The sequence below is a fragment of the Anguilla anguilla genome, chromosome 5, assembly GCF_013347855.1.
Source record: "Anguilla anguilla isolate fAngAng1 chromosome 5, fAngAng1.pri, whole genome shotgun sequence".
Lineage (NCBI taxonomy): Eukaryota > Metazoa > Chordata > Actinopteri > Anguilliformes > Anguillidae > Anguilla > Anguilla anguilla.
Window position 1 is genome coordinate 28,311,284 of NC_049205.1, and position 26,635 is coordinate 28,337,918.

The window sequence follows — 26,635 nt, forward strand, 5'->3', positions numbered from 1 at the left end:
TGTCACCTCCTTAGAAGTTCTACAAGACCTACTGAACAATGGGACATCCATCAAGTGGATTCCTACTTCTTCCTGGTTGTCCAATTTGAAAAAAGGATATTTCTCATGGGAAAAATTTGAGGTTCTAAGTCAACATTTTTTAATTATTGCTTGAGCTTGGCCACCTATAGAACATTGTAGAACACCATATTTGATTCCAACAGTTTACAATGGTCTTAGTAATTTTTACAGTAGCTAACAGGAAAGGAAACTTTCAGGTGTTGTGCTGGAATTTTTGTTAATATTTTATTTTTATGTTGTAATGTTTTGCGTAATAATACATTATAGACTTGCCTTCTAGTCTAAGAGAGGGACTTCTGCTTTTTAATTTAGCATTATTCGATCATGGTCGCTAGGAGGCGACAGACCCTAAATCCACACAGATTCGCCTTTTTTTCTTCATGTATGTATAACTGGCCTTTATACAAACACGTCTTTCTATACAGTCGTTCTCTTCTGGTCAAGGTATGCGTCTTCAAACCAAATGTTCATGTTTTAAAGTCCTTACTCTTTTTAAACTTAATTATAAACATTCTGCTTTCGCGGCAGAACAATCCGACGAACGAACTGTGGTATTTTAATTCATATATTAAAGAAAAGAAGAATGCCTCAGTGAGTGTGGAGCGTGGATGCCTGAAAGAGACGGCGAAATAAATGACTGAAAATAAATTCCTGCTCCAGGCTTGGCTGTTTCCACTTTGAAAGCCTGGAGAGACATGATCCCATCCTGCATCTGGTTTCCATAGTACCGCCCCGAGAGGTTTGGAAGGCCCTTTGATATACGGTGATACCCAGCAAAGAAATAAATAATTGCATGGCAAAAAAGTTGAGAACCTGCATTAATCTCGAGATCCGGATTCATTGACAATAGTGCTGGTTCAATGATTAATGGGCGGGTTATGAAACCAAATATGCTCAGTGAATAGCAGAAAAAATTAATAACACTGAATACCATCCTCATCTTGCACGTGCCCCCTCACCCCTCCCTAAAAAAGGAGTCAGGTGGTGGCAGAGAGGAGATGCGCTGCCTGCATATTGAATGTGCGCCGTGGAAAAGAGCTGACGGCGAACATCACGCACAGCTGGGCAGGACTTGGAGTTTCGCTGTCCTTGGTGCTGAATGGTCTGCCGTTGTCGTCGTTGAACCAAAGGTGTTCCTGACGTCAGATAAACCGTGGCGCTTCTCGGAGTCGAATTTCGTCTTTGCTTTAGTGAACAAACTTACAAATCCCTTCTTCTTTTTGGGTGTCAAGTTGTTTCCTTTTTTGCTCCAATAAGGGGCAACTGATTTAATTGTTTTTTTTTTAATTGCACATTTTCTTTTTTTCTGCTCAGATAATCAGTTCAATCTCAATAGGATGGCACTGTACTCGTTTACTGCGCGCGAGGTGAAGGGAGACTTTATAATTCTGAATGTGCAGTCAGACCACATCTGATTTCTCGCATATGTAGGCGTTTTTACAGCTCGCTCCGTACATTCTAGCAGTAACTCGTTGATCATTATCTTTCGACTAAAATATTTACCGAGTCTCTATTTCAGCAGTATGTTCTGTAATCTTAAACCATAATATGATACTTTAACATTAGTAAAAATCGACTGGAGCATCGTCTTTGGAAATGGATACCGTGAAGGACCGAGTTTTTGCCCCCAGCAAGGAAGGGCTGAAGAATTTTGCTGGGAAGGCGTTGGGGCAAGTGTACAGGTACAAGTTGATGCATTATTTCATTAACTGAAACCCAAATCGAAGTGACTGTTTTTTTTTGTTTGTTTTTTTAACCATTTGTCAATACATTTAGATAATATAAATAAGGATAGAAAATAAATAATTTATTTAGAAAGATATCAGAAATATCCTTTTTATTAAACATTTATTGTACATCTATCAAGTGGGAAATGCTTTCTGAATGATTTTCTACATACATAAGTAGGTACCTTGTAGCCTATGTGTTTGTCACGCCTGTCTTAGGCACGACTTGAAAAGAACATTTTCCAACTCATAATGCAACCTGAGAAGTATTTGTTCGGTTTATTAGAACGCAATTTTTAATTGCATAACTGAGGTTCTGCCAAACTACAGCGGAATAGTAAGCGTTCGATTGAGCATTCCCAAGAGTATAATCCCTATTGGAACTGTCGTGGATGACATTAATAATTAATGTAGAAATAAGGCTGATCCTGGCATCAGGTCTGAGAATATCTCTTACATTATTTATTTCCCTGTATGAATACATATCGATCTATTTTGCTATTAAATTTCGCAATTTTTTTGTATTCAGTGGGAAAGACTTAATTTGAATATGTACAAAATAATGGCTGCTGTGGTTTTGTCTCCTTTGACGAATTCCTGAACATTCGCAGGTTTCCCCATTTTTAAAATATTAAATCTGTGTAATGATTGATTTTCCAACAAATTGATATTATTATATTATATTATTTTAGAGTCAAATCCTTCACTATTTTGTTCTACATCGTTTATTTATGGTAAATGTAATTTCTGCCTATTATATACGGATATTAGTTGGCCTCTCTTTTGAAGTAGTGTCAGTAGAGTAGAAAAAATATTTTTGTATATTAAATATATATTTCGATAAATAACTAAGAAGGGTGATGGATATATTTTTGAAATAAAAATGCCAAAAACTGCAGTCCTTGACTCATTGTCTTGTATTTCGATTGAAAGAATAATATTACATAATGTAGCCCTCCCCTTCCAGACTAAATACTCATACTTTATATGCGTATCGAATAATGGCTTTTCATATAGGTCAGCATTTAGCATCATTTTGAGATTTCCTTTAACTTGGACTTCAATCTGTTTAATGTTTACTTACAATATATCCTAAATACCAGTTTAGTCAAATGTAGAGATTGTGTGTGTGCGCGTGTGTGTGTGTTTGTGTGTGCATATATGGTTTTATGTCTGAAAAATGCGACTAAGGTAAGAATACCTAAAAAATAAAAATGTATTTCCATTACGATTCTCTTTTCCTACACATGTGAAATACAACGTTCAAATTGATGCTTTGACTAGTGTATGGCGGTAAATCGTGAGCCTAAGACCATGTAAATGTAAATTAAGATGAAGGCGACTTGGCTATCTTGCTGCAATGCGGTATGGAGTTCATTTTTATTGGCTTGTTGCACCGACGTAAGTTGTCCCATAGATTGACATTTTGCTCGTTTTTCAAAGATATATGTATGACAGATAATACAGGATTACAGGATATTTTTCAGGTATAACTGTCTCCATAAAATCTGACTACTGTATAAGGGTCCTTATTTTTATTCCATATATTGGCCTGAATTTGTTCCGGTGCATGTCCATTTTATAGCGCCCCCTATAATTAAATTTGTACTTGAGGATAAGTATTTTCTTACGCAAGATATGCATTTTGAATACAAAATTATAAATTCTAAACACAACGCAAAAAAAAAAAAAATCATCATATGTCATATGTCCAACATTGCATTTATCGGCCAAAATCATACATTAGAGAACCCTGCATTGAACGAAAACGAATGTTTTTCGACCTGCATAATTTACAAGGTTGATACGTAAAACAATGCTGTTAATAGAGTTATTCATCCTTTATGTTAAATCATGTTGTACCATTTCGTATAGAAATGTTAAAATTGAAACATTTTGCCATTTAAAAAAATAAAATCTCCTCAGCATTAAAATGAGGTTTTAATTGGGCGTCTCCAATTTGCATCAGTACGAAGCTGACTATTCCAAATAAATATGTGAGAAATGAACTTGGGCGTTGAACTTGGCTGGTGCAGGGTTATGGAGAAGAAACAGAAAACTGGAGAGGTGATCGAGTTGACCGAAGATGGGCGACCTTCGGAGACCAAAGAGAAGAAAGCCCCGCTGTGCGATTGCACGTGCTTTGGGCTACCCCGCCGCTACATCATCGCCATCATGAGTGGCCTCGGGTTCTGCATCTCCTTCGGAATTCGCTGCAACCTGGGCGTGGCCATAGTGGGCATGGTCAACAACAGCACTTACCACCAAGGCGGCAAAATAATCATCAAAGAGGTGTGGGACGCGCGTACCTTTGTGCTCAAGCGGCACGCCCCTCCCCCTTACACAACTACCGACTCTTCAGGCCTAAATTAACTGCACTAGAAAATGCGTCATTCAATTATAGATCGACGTAGGCTACTACATACACCATATTGGAAATGATGGAATTTAACACGGTTTCAGTTACCATTACAAAATCAGCTTTGTTTATTATGAAGTCATTCCTCTTGTTTTCGTATTAAAAGCGATGCGTATTATGAATTTGGAGTAGGCCTACAATTACTGACATGCAACTGTGCCCTTCATGACATTGAATACAGTTAGATAATTGACTGTAGCCTATTTCGTGGTAGAAAAAGAAAACACCATAAACGAATAGTAACAATGTAAAGCTAAAATTAGCCTACATAGTTACATAATATTATGTAGCTTTAAAGACATTTTCAATTTAAAAAAAAATGTTGCGCTGTATATCTGGAGTAGCATAGTTGTCGGAAATATTGTAGCCTACATAAACTGAAAATATTATGGCAGTTTATTTGGTATTAATTTGCATGATTTGATTCGTTGAGCCAACTATTTAGTTTTATTTTGAATGTTTAAAATTCCTGACAGAATAGAATTAGATGAGAAAATTGGTACCTTTCGATGTATAGACTATTAAAATTGACGTATTTCAATGTTCGTTTTGTGTGAAGTATGACCCTTTAAATTAAATAATTGTTTCCCCATCCATACAAAAATACAACACCCAATACCACCGTCTCACAAATTAGTAAATAATAATAATGTTTTGTTGTGCCAGATTCCTCTGTAGATTAAGGAATTATGTGTGTCTGAAATCAAACATGTGTATCAGAAATCGTTGCATTTAGTTAAATATAGCATAAATATGTGAGTGACAGATTAAAACGAAATAAGCTATTGATTATGCATTTATTTTTTCTCGAAGAAAGCAAAGTTTAACTGGGACCCGGAAACAGTGGGAATGATCCATGGCTCGTTTTTCTGGGGATACATCGTCACACAGATCCCGGGAGGTTATATATCCTCGAGGCTGGCTGCCAACAGGTAAAAACGTATAATGAAATTTATTTGTAAGCGTTCACAGTTGGTTGAAAGGCTGAAGTGTAAATGCATGTTGAATCTTACTACCAGATGAAGCGGGGTGTTTCCTCTTAGTTTTGTTGAGGAAATAAACCGTAAACATTTTATCGTTATAGGGGAATCTCTGGGATAATTATGATGTTTAATTAACTAGGCCTAGTCTTACTTTCCTGGATTACCGCTATGAAGATAATGTTCTATGTCATTTATGTGGAACTGAAGATGGCGTAACGTTGAAAGTATCTTCATATATTAATTGCGTTATTTAAATAAAATGTGTGTGTAATCACCGAATTGTAGGCCAAGACCTAACAGACACCACTCACAATAACACGCTGACATGACAGACCGGTTGGTGCTAATGGGGAAGAAAATGCAGATTGAGCGACTGACCCTTGCAGGGATAGGGAAATCTGGCAGCAGCTCTTGTCCACAGGGCTTTCCTCCACCTGTTAATGAGGTCCCATAGGACAGCCGTGTCTAATCGCTTACGTTTAGAGGCGTGGCGACCAGACTGAATCTTAACGTCATAAGTGTCCACATGCACGCAGTCAGCATATATTTATTATATAATTACACGATGCAGGCCTAAATAGGCTACAGCGCAACACACTATTTATGTCTACAATGTTTATATGCTTATATAATATAAAAGACCGAAAAAATCCAATAGAAATCAATCTATGATCGGAAATTGATATTGTACAGACTTGGCTTCATATGATTTTGTGATGCTGAAACATTTTCACATGTGGCATGTGTCCGTGTTATTAAGTTTTAATGTCAATATCGATGTCGGCGGAAGTAGGCCATCTTTCATTGTCTTTAACAATTTCATATTTGGAAATAAAGTTATAATATGGTAGGCCTAATTTAACATTAAAATATTATTTAACATTCATTCATATAGCCTATTTACGACAATATTCAGAATGAAAATGATTCGAATCATTAACGCTTTTGTGAGCCTTTCACAAAATGTATGATTTTACAAGAAATTGTATTGTCTGTTCATTCGCTGGTTCTAATCGACATAAGAGACTAAGAGTTAATCGAATCAACCAGTCTCATATATGAGACCTCTCTCAATCGGATTACAGTTGTTCCCCTGCACGTCCCGAGGGGAGGGGTTGGCAGGGCGTTCCGGGTGTACTGTGACAGGACTTGTATGGAAAAATAAATTGCTGCGAGTATGGCAGGCCCACGTAATTCATTAGGGATCGCTTCTATTCCCACTCAGCTGAATAAACAAAGCATTGCGGCCTGCCGTCAACACCCACTGTCCTATTTTTTTATTCATCCTTTAATAATTACCATTTACAAATTTAAATTCACTGGGCTTTGCTTTTTGCATCAATATTATATGTAGTTGTAATACATATCTTACCACCATGAGCCATCTTATGTATTATTATTATTATTATTATTATTATTATTGACAACAACAAAAACAATAATCACATAATGTGATTTGGATAACGTACAATTGTAACCCATACAACTGTACAGAGGATATAAAATATTAGAGCCTGTATCATGTGACTCCTACCAATGCTCACGATTAAAATGAGCTTTTCTGAATTATTCATATAATTCTATGAATTCTACTTGTGTTTCAGGGGTAATTTGTTCCCCAGAAAGTTTAAATAATTAATATTTTCCCCATATAATTCTGGCTGCATATATGGCTTCATGTTAAAATTTAATTTTTTTGCAGTCATAGGCCTAGATAATATTATATTATTATATTATATATGAATATTATTATTATTATTATTATTATTATTATTATTATTATTATATTGTTGTTGATGTTGTTGTATTGTCGAATAAGCAAACTGGTTAATTTAGAAGATGCTTGCAAATGCCATGAAAGGTAATGATATGTACATTATAAAATCCATATCCTTCGCTTTGTAGTTATATATCAAGGAAAATCGCAGGTAGAAATTATAACTGTTAGCAAATTGTTATAGCAAATTTCCATAGGGTTAAAAAAAACAGCATTTAATGACTTTTATAGCACGTACGTGCTTCTTTGATTGTCATAATTTACGGTCGCCATATTTTACTGCACGTTTTTCTCAATTTCTAAAGATTCTCCATCCAACCTGGTTTTGCAAACTTCATGTAAGCCTAAAAATAAACTAGGTTCCATACATCTGTTTAATTCCACGACCTCCTTCGACATGGACCCTAGGTGTGGTAAAGTCAATTTAATAGGCTACGTGAAGACCCGTGCTTTTTTGTTTTTCAAAACGATTATTTAATTTAATTCCATAAAAGGCGAGGCTGATCATACGATTGATGAAAACTAAATCAGTAGCCAGGCAACACCCTTCACGACTTTTTATATTGAAAGCGAAGCTACAAATTGTACATTTTTGGTGCATTTCACCCATATCAATGTAAGAAACAAATGACAAAAAGTGTGGAAGTTGTGTAGGCTATACGCTTGTGGGTGAATAGGTTGGTTAAACGAATTTTTAAGCACAAACAGCGAGGAATTCCATAGGTTACTGCGTATTTTATGAGACAAAGCCGTGCTAACACTAAAATCCTGATTCCTATCTTTGAGTTCCCGTTAAAATGAGCATATTTCTTATGATTCCAGGGTTTTCGGCGCAGCTATTCTTCTCACCTCAACGCTCAATATGCTCATCCCCTCGGCTGCACGTGTGCACTACGGTTGTGTGATGTTTGTAAGAATATTGCAAGGTCTTGTGGAGGTAAGAGCATGCGCGAAAGATGCAGCTAGCCTTTAAATAGTAACAATCGATGTTTTAAAAGTGAAGTCCACAAAAGCAGATAACGCGTGCGCTGATTTAATAAAATTTTCATTAGCGTTTTGTTTGATATGTTGGTGGAGGCAGATGCTCCTTGCTGGAATGTATGATAAAAATAAACTTCCAATGGAGGAGTTAAACTGTGTACTATCGATACATTCATTTTAATAATAAACGAAATTGAACACATCATTAAAATGACACAACAGAGGGATTTAGTACTGCTAAACAAATTGTCTTTCGTGTTGCATGGAATTATTATATGAACCTCCATTAAATAATAGTCTATCATGCAGTGAGGCTCATACGACTGGTGAGGATCATACACCATGCCATAGGACGGCTAGTTAGAACTCATATTGCAGTAACTGAGGCAAGTCCTCATACGTGAATTGTTTCACACTATGGAAAATGTATGAAAATGGCTGATATTGGGAGTATTGTCCCACAAAAGCTGTCTAGACTCTATTATAGCGTTAGTATGATGCATTGAAGGAGCTGCAATTCCCCCAGTAGGCTGAAAGAAGCTGCAAGGTTCTTGAGGCTCTTGATCACTGCATATCTAGAGGGAATGTGAAACGGCCCTTGCCCTAACTTGGTCGTTTACACCAGTGACCAGGAAAATGGACCATGGGCCAGGTACAGCCCATTTCATGAACCATATTTTAATGTGCATACCATGTGATATACTGTAGCCTACATATCGAAAAACACAAAGGCACAACTGAGAATTATTTTAGACAGTAGAACAGCTTGCTGCATTTTATACTTGTTAGCATGTTAATGGTTTTTAATTGTTCACATATGTGGCTTAATGTAAAGGTAATACTTCACAATTAAAAGATGAGAATATTTCCATCACATACTGTATTCTTTTACATGTAACCATTTTTTAAAAGCTGTATAACACAAAATGTTGGTAAGCTATTGTTAGATTCTGTTGCTTTAGCCCACACAGCCTTCTGTGGGCCAGTGGTGGCCCTGGGGTCATGTTTGGGTTCCTTACTCCTGTTCAGCATTACCTTGCTGATCACTTTTGAGATTGACTATGGGATGAAGATTATTTTTCCAAGATAATCATCAAAGGTTTCTCCTCTATAGTATGTCTACTTCTACAGAATATAATCATGCAGAATTCAGGTCTCCAGACAAAAGACTTCACCCAAACTGAAACAAATGAACAATTTGTTTGCAAATTGTAAAACAGAAAAATATCACTGAAATGATATTCAGCAGCTACAGAATAGTCTGTAATTTTACGTTCACAACCATGTAACCATGTAAATTCAGCAGTGGTATGATGCTTTAGTTAGATACCTGCCTGGGAGCGTGAAGCCAGTCCTTGTTAGGAATACAGTGTGCACACCTGAAGCGATGCAGCTGCTAGCACATTTGATCAGCTTGACTATTTTGAACCGCCATTCACCAAAATCACCTGTTCAAACAAATCTTCCAGGGGTCTTTTTTCTAACAAGGAAATTAAGGTAGCTGTTCCCAACTGGCAAAATATTATCAAGGTGTAAAATTCAATCCAAACACTTTGCTGTAGCTTGTTGGTTCTGTAGTTGGTTCTAAGTCACTCTGAAAAGAGATTGTGTATCTTGTGTGTGCTTTTAAACATGTTTTGCTATGATGTTAATGCATTAATGGAGCAAACTTGAAATTATGTGGCAGATTGGAAAGAATTGATATTGCCAAAGATCTTATTAGTTGCTATTTTATACATTGTATTCTTTCCATTTACTTGTTAAAAAAGAACACTGTAGTAAACTGCAGGCATGTCCTAACACAATTAAATATAAAGACTTGCACTTCATAGCCTCATTGGACTAACAAAGGATAGATTACTGTGTACCTTGCAATCATCATATTAAGATCAATTGTAAATAAAGTGGTCGATTGTCTGAACATGGAACCTATGGGCTACCTTGATGGATCCAAACTGAATCCCTGAGAGATGGAAGAATACACTTTTGGTTTCACTATTCTTTTTTGCCATATGATGATTTATAGTAGGTGAGATTTTAAGGGAAAGGCTTGCTTAGGTTTTTTTCTGGGAGATGCGCTGGCAGGTTTCTCATTCGGAGTCCCTGGCTCTGTGGGCGTTTGGTCTAGAACAGGTGGCGGTGGCTTCACTGTTGCCAAGACTACATCCTGGGGTAGATTCAGTTGGAGAGGCAGGCTTCTCGGTTGGAAAAGGTGACACCGCACTGTCCTCAAGGTGGTGTTCATAATTTTAATTAGAGCATAAGACATTACTTCATCATATGCTCAAAAGAAAAATTGTGGTTTCACGCTTTTCAGAGAACCCCCCTCAACCCACCACACCCAACATATAAATTTTTTCCATCCCCCTCATCCTACCCCCTTCCCCCACCTGACTCACTCCCAGAACACTTACACACCTGGGATCCAGCAAAGTGCCCTGGCTAATACTGAAGCATTGGCGCGATTGCCTTAATGCGGCTCTTTTAAGTTCTCTGTAAACACCATTAAAAGCCTGTTTTGTGTGACAGCTGTCAGAATCCGGTTCCTCTGAGCAGACAATGCAGGAGAGAGAGGTGGTGTGGATGGAGCAAACATGCAGGGGAGCTGCTGAATTGAATGTCTGTCTACTCTCACCCAAACAAATAGAGGTGAACTATCGTGGCCAAATGGAAAACTGGAAGTATCTGTTTTAGTTTGTGGTGGTAGGTTTAGTCTCATATTCAGAAGCAACTGAATTGCTCATAAAATGGTGCACTCCATGTCTGTGTTTTGTACTCAGGTATAGAGAGATGGATGAGTGTAATGACCCTGTGATAGGGTTGTGTCCAGTCTGGAGGGTATACTTGTACGTCCAACCACTTCATTCTCCAGAAATCAGGATTTGCTCTGACTAAATGGGCTGTACAGGTTTGGACAAGGCTTCCATCATCCTCTTATGCTTTTTATTCCAATATGAGGAATTCTATAGGTGAAATTGCACAGTACGTATCAGTAGAGGCTCATGTGTTCCATCTGCATTGGCTGATTACCACAAATCAAACATTAGATTTCAGATCTCTCCCCTCAGCAAGCCCCAGCAATTTGTGTCTACCAGTGGCTGATTGTGTGCCAATTAGTGAGTAATGAAGATTTAATAGAAAAAGAATCAGTTGGTGTAATAAGTAGCTCACCAGGTTGGATTTTCCCTTAGTCGTGCATTAGTCATTAATTTATATTAAAAAGTTGATTAGAGAAGAATGTTGGTTTTTGTTAGTGGTTAGATTCAATTTGTCACTGTGGCCAGGCAGTGGTGTTTGGGGAATTATTACTCTGTCATGGTACTCTGTCACACTGAATTAATTTCCCTTTACTGTCTCAGTGGGCATCTCATATGCCCTACTTGCTTGGTGTACACTGCAGTAACGGTGTGATTTAGAGAATGGACACTTTTTGATCCTCAAATGAAACAATGTAAGCAATGATACCATTGCAAAGTGCGGAGCATGCAGTGCTTAGTGTCGCTCAGTGCTTTCTGTTGCATCATCCATTTGAAACAGTGGGGCAACAGTTCCGCAGCAGACGACAGCCTTGCATAAACACACTACGCTCACATTACATCAATGGGTTTGAATGCCTTGTCTGTAAAAGAGGACAATGAGAATACTTATAAGCTTTGATTGTATTAGCTGCCTGTAAAATCTGTAAACTGCTGCAGAGAAATTCTGACCCTCATCTGACGCACAAATAATAATTCATTAAGTATTTTATGGGCAAGGAGTATTTGCTAAACATCAATTCCTTTACCAACCTTGTATTATTTATGAGCTAATGCCTGCTTTTGTGCCCAGGGAGTGACCTACCCAGCATGCCATGGGATCTGGAGCAAATGGGCCCCTCCTCTGGAGAGGAGTCGCCTAGCCACCACCTCCTTCTGTGGTAATTATTACACTGGGTAGCAGCATTACTGGCTGGACAGTACTGATGGTGTTTAAATTTAGGTGTGGTGGTAATTATCTAGTACTTTTCTTTTTGGGTCAAGCTAATGTCTCTTGTCTATTCCCCTTGATTCAAGTATATTCACCAGAGAAATGCCCAGTCAGCAAAAATCAAAGACCATTTTTGTATTAAAAAAATCACCCTTAAATTGAAGCCACTGGCAAAATGCTTGACATCACACAAATAAACTAAATTCTCAACAAAACAAACCTTTTTTGAAAGTTTATTTATTTGAACGTGTATTAAAAAAACCTTAAAATGCCTCCTTTAAGTTTTTCTCTCTCATTTTCTTGTCATCTTTCATCAATAATGTATGTATAATTCTCCACTAGAAAGTACACAAAAAGCCAATTAATTTGAACACTATTATCAATTGGTTAATTTGTCCCTGAAAGATGCCCAAGAAGCATTGAAACAAGAAGCAATTTGACTTAAATTTAAGTATAATACAAAACTAATTATAAAGTGTAAGGGATTATTATTGAATAGAATAATCTGTTGCAGGCCTTCTAGGACATAACTACATCTTAATGGCCACCAAAACAAATTGACATCATGGTGCCTGACTGGTCCATTCTCTTCCTCTCTTTCTCTGGCAGGTTCCTATGCTGGTGCAGTAATTGCCATGCCTCTGGCTGGGATTTTGGTGCAATATTCTGGATGGTCCTCTGTCTTCTATTTGTATGGTATGTTGGCTGTCGGCAAGGCCTTTATTTTACTTTTGGTCATTTGCTTTTGCTCATTAACTTTTGCTCATTTGCTCTTTTCTCCTGATAGTGACTTAATTAGGTGGAATGTCTTCCACCTTTATCATGCTTTAGGGCTAGTGCTATATTTTGAGGGGTTTTGGGGGATATTGCTTGAAGGCAGTATTTAATGCTGTTTGGCTGTCTTTGACCTAAATAGGAGCCTTTTAAATAATGTATGGTGTATACTGTTATGATGCTTGCATGCAAAAAAATTGTGGATCTTCTTGTTACTGTTTCTTTAGGTGGCAGGATGCTCTGGCGCTATTCTTCTTTCAGGGGGTAACATAGGTAACCCTTTGAATTAGTGTAACAGCATAGCTCAATGGTTTTAGACCTGGGCTTGTAAATTAAAAGGAGTCATTTTGATTTCCAACTGTGGTGCTGCCCCATTTTATGAGCAAGTTACATAACCTCAATGAGTACATGCAAAAATGTAATGTGTATAAGTTGGTCTGGATAAGAAAATGCAATGTAATGATTTTTTGTAAAATAATTTCAGATAAAAATGCTTGCTCTACGGTACATTGCTAAGGCCCTGCTGGGATTTGAACACACAGCCGCCCAATAATGAGAGCAAATCTCAAACCCATTTTGCACATTACCGTTCACTGTATCAAAGCTGCCTCCCCACATTCCCCTATCTGGGCTGAAACATGCAGTGCAGCCTGTTTGTCATGGCTTTCAGTATGACTCACTCTGGAGAAAGACTTTCTCTCACTTTACTTTTTGTCTGGTTCTTTTTGACAGATACCACTCTGTAAATCTCATGCTGTCTCCTTATCTTTATTTCTTTATCTTTATTTGCGATTGACTGGTTCACTTTATCAAGTGGTGGTGTGTGACCAGGCCATCATGTTTTAAAATTAATTTTAAATACCCTTGCAAGCAATGACATCTTCCTTGACACAATTTAACTAGTATTTTCTACAATATCTGTACATTTTTATGACCTTGTCAAATTTATTTAATATTTTGCATGAAAATAAACAAATCGTATTGTAATGCAGTCATCCAATTATTTCACTGAAAACGTTCACTTGTGTATGCCTTTTAATATTATCAAGAAAGGGAGAAAAACAGCTATCTAGACTTTGAAATCACTATGTGCTATCTCCTGCTTGGAACATTACAGCTCAGCTTTCAGCATTGACACACCCATGGTGTGCGTGTTTGAATTTGAGCTTCATGCCTGATTTCTCTTTGCAGGGTCTTTTGGAATGATCTGGTATATGTTTTGGATCCTGGTTTCATATGAGAGTCCCGCTGTGCACCCCACTATCACTGATGAGGAGCGTACCTACATCGAGGAGAGTATTGGGGAGAGTGCCAAGCTACTGGGCCCTGCAGAAGTGAGTGTTCTCCCCTTTACCCACATGTCATAAACATAATCCCCCCTTAACACTTCTCATTCCAAATTCCATGTAATCTGTTTAGGTAGTAAGTAAAAAAGATAATGTGCTAATATTATTGATTTGACCCAGAATGATAAGATGTCCAGAGGGCATTAAAAGAAGATGTTAATAGGTAGATCAATGGGCATATGTGTTCACAATTCCATAGCATTCCATAACAATTTAATCTGATAGACATCAGTGCCATGCTGGTCCTAACTGTTTAGCAATGTAAGAAATGCCATTATTTTTCACACTTTCAAAAACACACATCAGAATTCATCATACATTTACTCAAACACACATACTCAGCCCTTGGTGATGTTTATGGGTCACAGATTTCAAGCAGTCATTGCATGCAAAGGATATGATGGAGCACTAAACATGACTACATTCATATATATAACATTAATAGATCCCAAACATTATGGTGCTCTGGGGGGACTATGTTTAAAAAGTGCTGTAATTTCTACATGGTGAAAATGTGTACACACCCTTTACTATATGCTGAGAGTCTGTACTCTAACCACTTGTGCAGTGTTTGATTACAGATTTAAAATTGCAACCAAACTGTAATGTGCACAGAGCCAAATCAAGAAAAAATATGTACCTGTATTGCAGAGGGAGGGAAAGAGAAGAAGAGTTGTGTATCATAGGCATCAGTTTGTGTATAACAGTGATAAGAGAAGCCATGTAAATTAATGACTGAACCAAGAGATTTGGTGTAAATGGAGAACAGCAGAGGCCCCTGTACAGATTCCTGTGGGACTCCTTTAACAAGGGGATAAGGTGCTGGAATAGGAAGATAGGAAGCAAACCAAGGTCCCAGAAATACCCATATCAGCCAAAGTGGAGATGAGTAGTTGGTGGTTGACCGTGTTGAATGCTGCAGACAGGTCTAAGGTTAGGGTTAGGGTCTGGACAGAGGAGAGGGATGTGGGAGTAGGGGGCATCATTGGATGAGAGAAGGAGTTCCCGATAGTAGCCACCTTCCCCTCAAAGTAGGCCAGAAAGAGAAAAAGAAGAGGAAGAGGGGGGTTGAGGGGGAATGAGGAGGGAAGAGAAGGTGGAGAAGAGTTCGCGTGAATTAGGGACACATGCACTGAACTTAGATTGAAAAAGTGAAGTCTCAGCCAATGTGACAGCAAATGTAAAAGGCTGCCAGCAAAGTGTAGTATGAGGTCAGGTTGTCAGAGGATCTGGATTTTCTCCACATCCTTCCTCTCAGCAGCCTACAGCGAGGTTCTGCTAGAGCGTAGAGATTCTGTTAGCCACGGGCAGGGGGTTGATAATCTTGCTGGTTTGGAGACAAGAGGACAAATTGAGTCAAGAGATAGGGAGAGGCATGAGTTGAAGGTGGAGGTAGCAAGGTCAACAGGCAGGTCATGTATGGCAATATTCATTGTTTCATTTAAAATACAATGTGCTGGAATGCAGAATCAAAACAACAAAATTTCTGTCATTGTCCATGTAGTTATATATTTATTTATTTATTTTTAATGTGTATATATATATATATATATATATATTTTGTTGATTAAGACCTCTTGTGGAACTAAACACGATTACAGTAATTATTACTCTTTTATGTCATTGTAATTTTTATCTTCAATGTATTGCATATGAGTGTTATACTGTAGGGTGCAACCTGATATAACAAGGGAATATATGATATTTAGGGGAATGACAAGCATAGCTGTGCAAGCATAAGAAATAGCATAAAACATTATTGTCTTTATGCCATTAACCTTGACTATTCTTAAAGTATTCCTTATTTTTATTTGACCCATGTAGACATACAAGAGGGTCATGTTAGAACTCACTGGTTCATGGCTTCCCTACCTACTGAAATAAACTGCACTGTTTGCTCTGCAGAAATATAAGACCCCATGGAAGAAGTTCTTCACTTCTATGCCTGTCTATGCAATCATCGTGGCCAACTTCTGCAGGAGCTGGACCTTCTATCTGCTGCTCATCAGCCAACCCGCCTACTTTGAGGAGGTCTTTGGGTTTGAGATTAGCAAGGTAAGAGCCTTTGTGAGAAAGAGCGAGTGTTCCTGTGAGGTCAAGTGACTCGTCACTACTTCACTCCACCCTTCACATGTTCCTGTGACCTGTGTTCTCAGTCATGCTCGGATCTGTGGTTTTTATTCTTCATTATTATTTAGATAGTTATTTCCATTTATTTGCCGTACTTTTTACCTTTACCGTATGAATGTGATTATGATGCTTCTGAACTGTAATATGTTCATCCTCTATGAAACTCATGCTTCAGAAATGGCCTTATAACACACTGGAGGGTGTTATGCATATTGGACATTGAGATCACGCAAATGGCTCTCCCCGATATTAATCTCCTGACTGCATTGACACTCCATGCAGGAAACTGCAGTGTCCCTCTAGGCAAGGTGACCCCCAGATGGATAATTGCACATCAGCCTATGAAATGCCAATAGTTTTCATTGGGGTCTTCTGTTATCTGATCATTACTGACATAATTACTGACAGCATTGCAGAAGCATGGTAGAAGTGTGGTATAAAAATTCAAAGAACTGCACTTCTTAAACTGAACGTTTTCACATGAAAGCTAAGTATGCATCTCAGACTCAATTATGTCTTAATTGTTTTTTATTTCTTCTTTGTTGATGATATAATCTCCTTTTAACAGTATCCTGGACTTATGCAGTTCTTTTGTAAACATGTGGCTGTTTTCAGTTAACCACTGTACTGCTGGTACTGTGGTACAAAGCTGCATGTGCAGCCATTTTGTGATTTCTAGGCTTTGGTTGTATGCATTGGAGACGCAGGTAAATTCTTGTGCAGAAGAATTGGTCCTCAACATTACATATTAGTGTCAGTGGGGTCATGAGTAAATGTGTGCTGTGCATTGGTCTCCTGCCACACTATGATTAAAACTACCAATACCAGGGAGGAAAAGAAAAACATATCCCAACAGTACAGTTGATTTATGTCTCACAGGGAAAGTAAGCAATATGAATCGTTCTTGGCTGACTGCTGCTGTTCGGTAGCAGGATTGATTGTCACCGTGGGTGATTACTGCAAGCAACTTACTGCAAGCAAATCAGGCTGGATATGAAACTGGAGGTTCAGCTTGCAGTGTGCACAACAAAGGTCAATGAAAATCAGGGTGTTTCATATCAGACTGTGTGTGCATTGGGTCGTCATTCTCCATTTGTCATGGAGAGAAGATCCAATGACGTGTGTTTCCTAACTATGGAATTTCCAGCTATAGCTAGTGCTGTGAAAAAGTATTTGGCCCTTCCTGATTCCCTCTATTATTGTATATTTGTCACACTGAGTGGTTTCAGATCTTTAGACAAAATGTAATATTCGAGGGAAACTGAGTAAACACAAAGAATATTCTTTAAATTATTTTAAAATTTATTTTATGAAAAATAATTATCAAACACTCACATCACGTTTGTGAAAATCCAATTGCCCCCTCAGTTACTCAATCAACAAATTAACCAAATTTTATTGATAATTAAATTTAGCTGATTAAACACAGCCAGGCTTGATTGCAGCCAGCCCTGTTCAATATAAATCTCACTAATATTGAACCTTACCTTCAGAGGGAAATAGTCACCACAAAGTTTCTAGAAGCACACTATGCCACGATCAAAGGGCATTCCTTTGATGAGAAAAAATTTGTTGAAATATATCAGTCTAGAAAGGGTTACAACGCAATTTCTCTAAGGCTCTGTGACTTTACTGAACCATAGTGAAAGCCATTATCTCCAAATGGAGAACACTTGGAACAGTGGTGAATCTTCCCAGAAGTGGCCAGCCAGCCAAAATTTCTCCAAGGGTGCAGCGACAGCTCATGCACAAAGTCCCAAATCAGGAAGGGTGCAAATATTCATGGCACTGTACATGTTTTCCTTTTGGCAAAAAATTCTCGATTGCATTGGATTTTTAAAATATATATTTTTTTACAGTTTAGGATATAATAATAATGAATAGGAGCATTTGCTTCCATGGGACATTGTAAATAAAAAATCTTTCATAACTTTTAGTAATATAACTAATGTCATATTTGTTTTCTTGATGCAAGAGCAAATTCCTTCAGAAAAGATTCCAGTTTGACAGTTATAAACATACTATAGTGATTGATCTCATTAACATTGAATAAAAAACCCTTTTTTCCTGCCAGTTAGGTCTGAACAAACATATTTCATAGAACATTTTTCTCAGTCTTGCCCCTTGCCTTCCAGGCACCAACAAATATTACTGGTTAGAACATGAAACAAGAAGTAATATTCAACATGTGTATTTTTGTTGAATATGTTTGTATCGCTAGTTGGCTGACAAGTTTAGAATATTCAGAAGGGCATCAGGATTAGCAATGGCTAGTCCACATACTTTTGGACATAAAGTATTTTATGTTTGTAATTCATATATAAATTACTTAAAATAGCTATTAGAGATATTATCATAATACGAGATACATTTTGGATGCTTTTTCTAGTTCATAATCAAGGATAACATTGAGGTTGTTAACATTTTACTGGGATAGCTGATAGAATTGATTGATTCGAAATACTTCACACTGGCAAAGGTTCTCTCTGTCTGTCAAGATTAATAAGGATTTCCCATTGATCTTGACCACATGCCAGTGCAAGGCTATTTCTTTGTGCACTCCATTAAGATCCAGGAATAGTAACCTAAACAAATTAAACTAAACTATTTAAGTTTTAAATAACTAATACTAATTTTAGACAGTATTTTTTCCAGAACATTGAAAATACAGATGTGCAGTCTGGCAAATGGTCAGAGTGAACTACTCCGCCTACAATCCACACTCTATAAAGGCCTTCACAAACTGGCACATTTCAGAGCCTGTCATTGTGGTTGTGAGGCATCCAATACATGTTGTTGTCTTTGCTAACAGACATTTATGAAACAGAACAATTGGTGAAGAATTGTTTGTGAATGGACATATGTTTAAGTACACCTTTAATTGATCAAGTGTCCAGTAAACTGACATGATGTTCACTCAACTTTGCGTCCAGGTCGGCATGCTGTCTGCCCTACCCCATCTGGTCATGACCATCATTGTCCCCATCGGAGGCCAGATTGCTGACTTCCTGCGGACCAAGAACATCATGTCAACCACCATGGTCAGGAAGATCATGAATTGTGGAGGTGATTTGGCCTTTATCTGAATTACTCTTAAAAATGTCTGTACTGAGTCGATCATTCTTCAGTTCTTTTTGATACTTTATTGAAGTGCAAGTAAGGAGATGATGTAATGGAGTCATAAGAGTAAAGAGAAACTTGTTTTTAAAATGGACAAAGGGAAAAGAATGGTCAGCACATTGAAACATATTAATGCTATTTAACTAATTTAAATGAACTACTTAAATCATTTGGTAAGTCAGTAAAGCAGTTTTCTTGATAAAATGAGCTTTCCATATTTGACAGAACCGGAAACAAGCACGGCCATTCACAAATTTATAATAATTTAACCATGAATTTGTGTGGGAGCACAAATTGATATCTAAAGTCAGGCACTCTTATGGGGAGGTGTCCATTTTAAAAACAGACTTTCTGAATCCTGGTTAGGGGAAATTAAATTGATGAACAGCAGTTAAAAAATGGCTACAGGAGGCAGTGGATCAAAGAATCGATTCTGCTTTTATTCTACAAATGTATTTGCATTTCTTTGAAATAGAATACATCGGTATTACTGCAAGATATCAAACTTTAATAAGACTTTATCTACCTGGAGACTTCCAGAACATACTGTTCAAACTCTATACTGCTATAATGGCAACTTGTTTGCTACTGGTTTGACAAATAAGATGAATAAGGACAAACTTATTGCAAACGTGGGAGTGGGGAGATTGCAAACTGGAGGAAATACCTAATAGCTACATTTAGTTAGCATGTACCATTAAGCCATAGAAACCACTATTGTGATAAAAAAAGGATCACTTTGTACACTTCAAAATAAGGAGTCAAATTTTAAAAAGTAAGCCCAAAAACAGAAGCTTATAAAAAGTAATCACATCATTTTCTGGAATCTGGAATTTTCCAGACTGTTTAAAGAAACGGTCAACTAGGTGTATGTAAAATTTTCACCTACTGGAATTCTGATATAGTGAATTAAAGCTGAAATACATCTGTCTTTAATCGATTGTTAAAATGACCTCTGATGGGAACAAAGTAGACGCTCTAATTGACTTGCCAAAATAAATGTATGGTAACATGAAATGTGCGGAGATGTGAAAAACTGAGATTGAATATCTTTAACCTAGGTGTATGTAATTTTTTGGCATTAACTGTACGTGTGAGTAACTTTCCATTTTTGCATGTTGAAGTCATGTATTTCATCAGATGCAATTAGCATCTTTGCAAGTCAGGAGACTGAGTGTTGGCCATCTCAGTTTAAAAAACCCTGAATGACAACAGCTGAGCAAGGAAGGTTATTGATATACCCATGGTAAGAAAGACTTTTTGTAAATTGGTAGAGAATAGGGCTAGCTAACATCAATTTAAAAATTTGGTGTTTGCAGGTACCGTTAGCTACAGTAGCCTAGTAAAAATGTAGTTTAACAGTAGAAACGCCACAGCAGTCAGCTGTTGTCACTTTTTAAGAAAATCAATAGATCTGCCATCATGAAATGTATATGGCTCCCTGCTTGTGACCTTTTCTAAACATATGGATTGAACATTCTGATATAATTTGAATTTCAATATTGCATAAGGGAATAAAGTCATAAACACCTACTTAGTTAAATGGCCATGAACGGCTTTGCAATAAAAAGTGGTTCTTTAATGCCACCATTTTCTTGCGAAGAAGGTAGCCCAGGAAGCCCAAGCATGGATATAGCTAGAATCTAGATGTCTTAAGGGGTGGAGATTTTGGCTGACATGTTTTGACATAAGTAGGTTGGCTCAATTCACCCCTAATTCAGCTGAGATTTTGCTTCCATATGGCCTGGCTATATCCTAGCCAGCAAGAACACTGACACTACAACCAAATATAGCTGGTTAACTGAACATTTAGATGGTCTAACATAATACAGTCTATACTTTCGGTTAATGACCAACTAGATTTGGTTGAAGTGTGATAGTTTTCTAGCTGGCTAGGACATAGGCAGGCTATATCAGGGTAAAACATGAGCAAATTAGTGGTAAATAGAGCTAACTTAGTTTGTTTATGTCAAAACATCTGTCAACCTAGATTTCTATCCCTTCAGATATTTAGATACTGTCTGTATTCGGTGCTCACTAGGAATTAACTCATTTGTAGGCATGAAACGATACTATGTTGATTTTGCATGTGAAATGATAGAGAATGAATTTCAGGAAAATAAATGAGTTCCCACAATGATTATACAGTTGTAAAAGCAATAATTTTAAAGTAATACGCAATTGTTATTTGCCTGAGCCTTAAGTGGGATTTGATCCCTTGCCTCCCTTGCCTCAGCCGCAGTGGCCATATTTTTAGTAAAAATATATACAGTGAGCACCATAATTCATTGGACAGTTACACATTTTTTGTTATTTTGGTTCTGTACTCTAGCACTTTGAGTTTGAAAGGATACAATGACAATGAGGTTGAAGTGCAGACTGTCAGCTTTAATTTGAGGGTATTTTCATCCATATCGGATGAACCGTTTAGAAATGACAGCACCTTTTGTACATGGTCCCCCATTTTAAGGTACTACAAATATTTGTTGAATGGGCTTCACAGATGTGTTTCGTTATGCAGGTGTATTCATTTGTGTCGTTAGTGAATGCACAAGAGAGCTGTTGATGTCTAGTCTTGATTCTAGACTTTGCAATTGCCTTTGAAGATTGTTGTTGGGGTGTGACAACATGAGGAAGACAGCAGTGTCGATGCAAATTAAGCTGGCTGTCATAAGGCTCAGAAATGAGAATCAATCAATCGGGAACATTGCAAAAACCCTGGGCATGCCCAAGTCAACAGTTAGGTTCATCATTAACAAGAAAAAAACAACTGGTGAACTCAATTATGTCAAAAGACCTGGTAGACAGAGGAAGACCACTGTAGTGGATGACCGGAGAATACTCTCTTTGGTGAAGAAAACCCTTCTGACAACAGCAGGACTACAGAGGGTACACTACAAGATGCAAATCACTGATAAGCCTGAAGAACAGAAAGGCGAGATTACAGTTTGCTAAAATGCACCTAAAAGAGCCCCAAGAGTTCTGGAACAAAGTCTTGTGGACAGATGAGACAAAGATTAACATGTACCAGAGTGATGGAAAGAGGAAAGTGTGGAGAAAAAAAGGAAATGCCCATGATCCAAGGCATACCACCTCATCCGTGAAACATGGTGGAGGGGGTGTTATGGCTTGGGCCTGTATGGCTGCCAGTGGAACGGGCTCACTTGTCTTCTTCGATCATGTGACTGCAGACAGAAGTAGAACAATGAATTCTGAAGTCTACAGAAATATTTTATCTGCTCAGATAAAACAAAATGCCTCCAAACTCATTGGACGGTACTTCATCATGCAACAAGACAATGACCCAAAACATACTGGTAGAGCAACGAATGAGTTTTTGACGGCCAAAAAGTGGAAAATCCTTGACTGGCCGAGTCAATCACCGGATCTGAATCCAATTGAATGTGCATTTTACATGCTGAAGAGGAGACTTAAGGCAAAAATCCCCGAAACAAGCAGGAACTGAAGATGGCTGCAGTACAGGCCTGGCAGAGCATCACCAGGGAAGATACCCAGCGTCTGGTGATGTCTATGCATAGCAGACTTCAAGCAGTCATTGCATGCAAACGATACGTGACCAAATATTAGAAATGATTACTTTATTCTACATTATGTTAAACTGTACAATATTTTTCGATGCCCGAAAATGTGGTGGGGGGGGGGGGGGGCTATGTACAAAAGGTTCTATAATTTCTAAACGGTTCATCCGATATGTATGAAAATACCCTCAAATTAAAGCTGACAGTCTGCACTTCAACCTCATTGCATCCTTTCAAACTCAAAGTGCTAGAGTACAGAACCAAAATAACAAAAAATGTGTAACTGTCCAATGATTTATGGTGCTCACTGTATGTGCATTGGGTGTGTATACGCTTTGATTGGCTGGTGTACCTAAAATGTCAAATGGGGAGACGTATTGGGCCTGGAACATTTGTGATTATGTAATAGACAGGAAAAAGAAGAAGTAGAAGAAGAAGTAGCAAAGGAAAAGTTTGGGGCTTTAATGTGCGGATGTGTGAAGTTGTTTGTTCCTTCTGTCTGTTGACATGATATCAGAAGGTACAGAGTGAATGTTTTTAAGGGCTGAGAGTCTGTGCTCATTGGTTATTTCTGTAGGAAACCCCGAAAAGTGGCAAACTCTCTGTGCTGTATAGGTATGGGGCATGCCGCCCTGCCAAGGCGTAACTTCACGGGATGGCATACCTGACATTCCAGTTAAAAATGAAAGAATTCTGAAGAAAGTCCCGATAGCCTAGTCCATTTTCTGTGGAATGACTTATGTGCAAAGATGTGCAATATATCATTTTGACTGGAATCGTACATCCAGTTGTCTCTTTGCTGGAGGCATTCATATGCTTTGGACAATGCATTTGTTTGCTCCATAATACATTTGTCTGCAAATTCCAGTCCGGTGACTATGGATTCTCATTGGAAGTCTTTCATGGCAGAGGAATTCAATAGATCTAAAAAGCAGCTCTAAAACTTTCCTGGCAATTTACTGACCTTTCTCCATCTGATCAGAGAATAAGGCGGTAATCAGTTTGTTGTTGAGAGATGACAGCAGTCCAACTGATTCGCGATGCATGTCAGATAGACTGTGCAGGCCAAATTTTATGGTGGCTTTACGCCAACTGGAAAATCCTCCTATTGTGAACAAACTGATCTTTTCATCAATGTGCCAGAACCCCTTCTCTTGCACACTGCAGCATTCCAAGCAAAAAACACAGTCTTTATCAGAGATATACTTTGAAAACTAGCTTGCCTTAAATTAAATTTGTTCCAAATCTCTTTCTGGGAAATATTATGTTTTGTTGACATGGCTCTTCAGTTCCACCCGCCAAAGTTGCTGTCTCCGGCACTGCTGGCTGAGACTCCTCAACTGCTCTTGCTGTGAGGGTGGCTGGTTTTGGGGAGAAAGATGCCACAGAGATGTTACATTCTCTTTAGACCCATGTCCTATGGTTTGGGTTGTAAAAGATGCCATGTGCCTTTGTATTTGTTACTTCTAAACTGCTTGAAGATAAGAAATTATTTTTTGTGCAATTTTGAATGCGCTACGTTGTTCTCATTGACCTGATGTTATGCAGGACTGCAACATGATTGTGAACCAAGGCACACGTTTCTTTTCATACTTGCACCAAATAGTATAAAGCCATCCCCACAAGCACCCTTAGCTACACTAATTCCAATAGTTTATCAGTGAATATTTCATTTACTTGTTAAAACATCTGTAAAAATATTATTTTCACTTTGTTCCACTCTTGGCCTGCAGGGGATGAGTGTACCCTCAGCACCCCCCCTTCTAACGCCCCTGTATGGTAGGATTCAGGGTCCAAGTTCACCACTATCTAGTAACCCATGCTGGTCGATTGAGTGTATGTTGACTGCATGCTAAAGCCGTATATGAAAGCTCTTCCTCATCTATGCAAGCAAGCTTAACTGTAGTCTGCAGTGTGAAAAGAAACATCTGGCACACAATGGGTTTCAGAAGAGAACCATGGATGCCTACACACTTGCAATTTGGTAGAGGAGTTTGAACGTAGCTATGGTTGCAGATGATTAATCATTTCAATTTGGACATGATCAGCCCCACAATGGTACCCATATATATATATATATATAAGGGTTAAATTGGGATTTGGGAGGTGGGTGGAAGCTGAGATCCGGTAGGAGGTGGGCGAAAAAAGGTACAATGAATGTCTCAGCTCAAAATAGTTGTACCTTTAATGTATTGTGCACAAAATTGTAATTAAGGAAAACAATGTTTTAAAAAGAATGTATACTATTGATGCAAGCTTTTACATAAAATATTTCAAGTTTGTTGAGTGTCATTAATGCTAAGAATTGTTTTACCCCCGAAAATAATCTGTCGTCATTCTCTTTTGTCCTCCCTTTCTTCCTCCTTTATCCATCTTTCTTAAACTGTCGAATTGAAACAAAATAAAACCAGCGGCGACTGGTGAGCTGAAAATTGGTGGGGCGCAAAACTTTCCTTTAAACTAATCATTGATCTCAAACTGTTTTAATTAATTTTCAGTGATTAACAAGCGTGCAAACATCTGACTAATCAATTGGAAAGGGACACACAGCTTCTTCAAATTGTGTTAGGGAGATTAAATGATAAATGCGATTTAGAAAAATCAGTTTTAATCACTAAGCAGTAAGTATCAATACAATTAATCCACAAAATAGGCTACTCAATACTATCATGTATATAACCAGCTCTCCCCAAATAGGCAGTTTTATCGAGTGGCCTAGGCCTTATATCAAATGTATTTTCATTTGCAGTACAAAATTGTGCACATTTTTAATCAACATTATTTGCGGATACATTCCACACTTCTTTCTCCGCACTCGTATTCATGGCAAATATCTGCAATGCGTAGATTGTAAACAAAATTGAATTGCAGGTTTTGTTTTTGCTGGTTATTCGGAAAGCTAACACGGTAGATAACAGACGGGTGTATCTTGTTTGTTAAGTGTAGACTACTTGGTGATGAAAACTGATTTTTAACGGATAAATTGAATTTATGATTTAATCCCCCTAACACGGTATGAAGACGCTGTGTGTTAGACTACTCGCCATTTGATTAATCTGATCATTGGCACGCTTGATTATAAAGGAAAATTACTAATGAAAACAGGTTGAGATCAATGATTAGCTTAAAAGAAAGTTTTGCGCCCCACCAATTTTCAGCTCACCAGTCACCAGTCGCCGCTGAATAAAACGTTATCTGGGAAATAGCTATTCAATCCTAGTTTAGCTGCTGACCAGCAACCTGATGATTTTGCTCAAGCAATCAAAGTTGCTGTTAATAATAGCCGGCGTTCGTGGGGGCTGTTTATTCATCTCTCTTTAAAATGTTGCATAGATTAAATTACATGTTAATGAAATTACCTACCGCGTCCGCTTCCAAACAATCAAGACAATCAACAATATTTTTCTTTCTGTGCCTGTCTATATAAACGACTGTTCCTCCTGAGTTTTTTTTCTTCGGATTTTTGATTGGTTGAGCGAGTAACTGGCTAGAGGGAACACATGGAGCATACGAAAAATGGATTGTCATAGTTATTTGTAAAACTGCCAGTCAAAATTATTTTTTTATTTACCAAAGGTGGGTGGACGCCGTCCACCCCCAATTTAACCCCTGTATATATATATATGTATATATATATATATATATATATATATAATATCATGATTCATCAAAAAATGTCTCTAACCATTGGCTTCAAGCAGCAAAGCACATCCCTGAAGTTAGTTGGACTTACTTCACATTTAACCTGGGCCAAATGTTTTTAGCTGCGACCGCAGCTCTATAGCTCTGTCTGTTGGTCTGTCGGTCTGTTGG

At 37.9% G+C, this 26,635-nt stretch overlaps 1 protein-coding gene across 1 annotated transcript in view; it reads left to right on the top strand.

The window, feature by feature from the left end:
* Positions 1-1,059: 1,059 nt before the first annotated feature.
* Positions 1,060-26,635, top strand: part of LOC118227995 (vesicular glutamate transporter 2.1) — a 38,082-nt gene continuing 12,506 nt past the window's right edge. The window contains exons 1-9 of the mRNA XM_035419151.1: positions 1,060-1,742; positions 3,824-4,079; positions 5,020-5,138; positions 7,789-7,903; positions 11,776-11,863; positions 12,523-12,609; positions 13,879-14,021; positions 15,939-16,088; positions 19,097-19,229. Of these exons, the coding sequence (XP_035275042.1) occupies positions 1,657-1,742; positions 3,824-4,079; positions 5,020-5,138; positions 7,789-7,903; positions 11,776-11,863; positions 12,523-12,609; positions 13,879-14,021; positions 15,939-16,088; positions 19,097-19,229 (1,177 nt within the window). The 5' untranslated portion in view covers positions 1,060-1,656. The remainder of the gene's footprint in view (positions 1,743-3,823; positions 4,080-5,019; positions 5,139-7,788; positions 7,904-11,775; positions 11,864-12,522; positions 12,610-13,878; positions 14,022-15,938; positions 16,089-19,096; positions 19,230-26,635) is intronic.